We start from the raw sequence: 2,867 nt of genomic DNA, 5'->3' as shown, positions 1-2,867 counted from the left end.
CCCTGCCCTCAGGGCGCACGGGCTGGCCCCAGGGTGCCCTGTGCCCCAGCCCCACACACCCAGCAGCTCCCCCCTCCCCTGCCCCTGAGCTGAGGCACTCACACCTCCGCAAGGAAGCTGGCATCTACCCCCACACCCTCCTGACAGGCTTTTTGCCAGTGTAATCTCTCCCCCGTGCTCAAGAGCTGTTGCCCATGCATCCCACTAACCCCCTGAGGAATGCCCGCCCGGCCTGGGAACAGGGGACCCTTTCAGGCTCCCGTGGGGGGGCTGTTGTGGCCGTGTCCCCCCGGGGAGGTCAGCCTGGCCCTGTCCCAGGAGGCTGCCTGGGGCGCGGGGTGATGCTCCAGGGGAGGTGGGCACGGCACAGCCCGGGAGCAAAGGACTTTGGGGTGACGGACTCTGGGGCGAGAGGTTGGTTTTCTGCCAACAACAGGGACCCCAACCTCATGGGCATGGGGACAGGACACACAGGAGGGAGTGCCAAACTCACGGGGTCCATCTCCTCCCGCCGCGTCCCGGGTCCCTCCTGGGCTCGGGGCAGCCACGGTCTCCAGAGTGGAAGGGCTCTAGGAGAGAGAGCCGGTTCAACGCCACAGCCACTCACCCTGGCCCGCTCCCCTTTGCCTTGCACCTTTGCCTTACACCGCAGCCCCACAGCCTCCCACCAACACCCTCTGTCCCACCCATGGCGCTGGGATCAGAGCGGTCCCCAGCACCGCGGCCTTCACCGAAACCCAGCTGGAGCCTCCCCATCCCCCCTTCCACTCCCCCAGCCCGCCCCGCTCCCCCCAGCCTGCGCGGCACCCATCACCTTGCCCCTTGCTCCAGCCCCAGGGGTGGGCAGGCCCTGGCCACAGGCACCCGGAGCCCGCGGGAAGTCAGGCAACAGGCAGCAGCTTCCATGGTGGCAGGCGACGCTGTCCCCTCTGACGCTGCACACCCTCGGTGGGGACACATTTATAGCTCTGCCTCGGCTGTGACTCACAAATTCTTTGGGGCAGGGAAGTGAGGGGCTGGGGGACTGGGGACAGCGGTCCCCGCGGTGTGAAATTTGTCCCAGTTGTGTAAACAGAGGGCCGGGGGGAGGCTGGGGGCAGAGGGGCTGCGATCTCTGGTGGAAAAGCAAAACACAAAAGGGAAAAGTTGGACACCGTTTGTGAGAAAATCCACGGGGGGGAACAGGGGAGGGTAGAGACAATTAACAAGGATGATTAAGTGCTCTTTGTAGCCATTTGCATAAGGGGGGGGGCGATGGGAAAGGGATGGGGAGTGGTGGGGCAGCATGATGGGCATGGGACAGTGCAATGGGATGGGACTGTGTGTTGGGAATGCCATGGGGACAAAGTGGTGGGCTTGTGATGGGGACAGCACAAAGGGCATGATGAGGACAGTGACGGACTACAGTGGTGGCAACCAGGAGGCAGGTGGTGACTCGAGAGAGGCTCAAGAGCAGACAGGGAGGGAAGACACATGGCAGGGATGGATCCCAGGCACTGGCAGGGCAATGGTCTTGCTCAGGCATCCATGGCCCAGCACCCCAGGGAGCTGCCAGCTCCCATTTCCACAGATGGGAGAGCACTCACTTGCCAGTGCTCCCTGCGCTCTCCTTTGAGTTTTTGAGATGTGGACCACACCAGGAGGTGCAGAAAAGCTTCTCAATATGAGGATACAAGTCTGATACCCTCTCTCCTGTCCCCAGCACTGCCACACATCCCATCCCTGCCCACTGCTCCTGCCCAAGCGCTGAAGGCAAAGTGCCCCTGGCAGACAGGTCACCTCCCGCTCCTGGGAGAGTTTCAGTTTGGGACAAGGAAAGAAAATAGCAAATGGTCCCTGCTGTAGCTCTGCTATCAGCATCCAAACACTGCTGTCCAAACGCTGGCTGGACCCTGCTCAGCTCCAAGCACAATTTGTCACCAGGGGCCCTCCCTGTCCCTCTCCATCTGTGGCAGCCGGTGAGCAGGAGGGGGCACGGGGCCAGCACAGCTCTCATTACCTTCCCCATTTGCTCCTCATTTGGGCCAGTAGTCTTACAACAACAAACCCCGTGGAGGACAAGCAGGGCCAGGAAGAGCAAACCAAAAGCCCAGGCTGGCTCTGAGGAGTGGAAAACTCAACCTGCTGGTGTTTCACTGCCCCTCCAATCCCAGTACAGGCAGCCCAGCCCAGAGTGGACACACGGATGGTGGCACAGTCACCTGCCTGCCACTAAGGCTGTCCAGAAGGATGACAACAAGCCTCAAACCTGAACCCATTAGGTGAACCTACCCCAATAATTCATAGACAACAAGCAAAACAAGGCATCCCAGCTCCCCAATCCTTCCCGACACCCAAAGGGTTTAATTTTGATCTGCAATAAGCCTCTGATCCAGGCGGAGATTTGCAGGTGGATTGTGCAAAGCTGTGGCTGAACAACTGCAGCCCCTGATCCCCTGGGCTGGGGCCCTGGCTGCTCACCCTGCCCCGAGCAGCTGCCTCCAGTCCTGGGTGACCCCCGGCTGCAGCCACTCTGGGTCCCACCCTGCACCTCCAGCCACCTCCGTAAGTACCACAGGGCTCCCTCCCGCACCTTTCTGCCAGCACCCGGAGCACTTCAGGTGTTCCTTTTCCAGCAGCTGAGACAGTGTGGGAGGTCTTGGTTAGTGCACAGGAGAAGAGATGGAAAGTTGGGAAACTTTGGTGCCAAGCATTTGAGGTGGCAGCGCGGGGGACGGGAGCAGAGGGGAGGCCCTGGGTGGTGGCAGAACGCTCAGCCAGGAGTGTTCCCAGGGTGAGGGAGGCCACTGGCCGCGGTGCCGGGGCTCAGCCCGATTTCGCAAGGCACTGAAGGAGGAGGAATTTTGAAACAAAGCAGGAAAACAAAC

General features: G+C 61.2%; 1 protein-coding gene across 1 annotated transcript in view; it reads right to left on the bottom strand.

Annotated features, from left to right (window-relative positions):
• Window positions 1-139: 139 nt before the first annotated feature.
• Window positions 140-2,867, bottom strand: part of LOC108447459 (splicing factor 3B subunit 4-like) — a 3,464-nt gene continuing 736 nt past the window's right edge. The window contains exons 2-3 of the mRNA XM_017737516.1: window positions 815-1,114; window positions 140-569 (exon numbers count right to left, since the gene is read on the bottom strand). Of these exons, the coding sequence (XP_017593005.1) occupies window positions 252-569; window positions 815-1,114 (618 nt within the window). The 3' untranslated portion in view covers window positions 140-251. The remainder of the gene's footprint in view (window positions 570-814; window positions 1,115-2,867) is intronic.

This window comes from Corvus brachyrhynchos, unplaced genomic scaffold, assembly GCF_000691975.1.
Source record: "Corvus brachyrhynchos isolate BGI_N302 unplaced genomic scaffold, ASM69197v1 scaffold346, whole genome shotgun sequence".
NCBI lineage: Eukaryota > Metazoa > Chordata > Aves > Passeriformes > Corvidae > Corvus > Corvus brachyrhynchos.
Note: the sequence above shows the minus strand (reverse complement) of the source record. Positions and strands in the feature narration are given on the sequence as shown.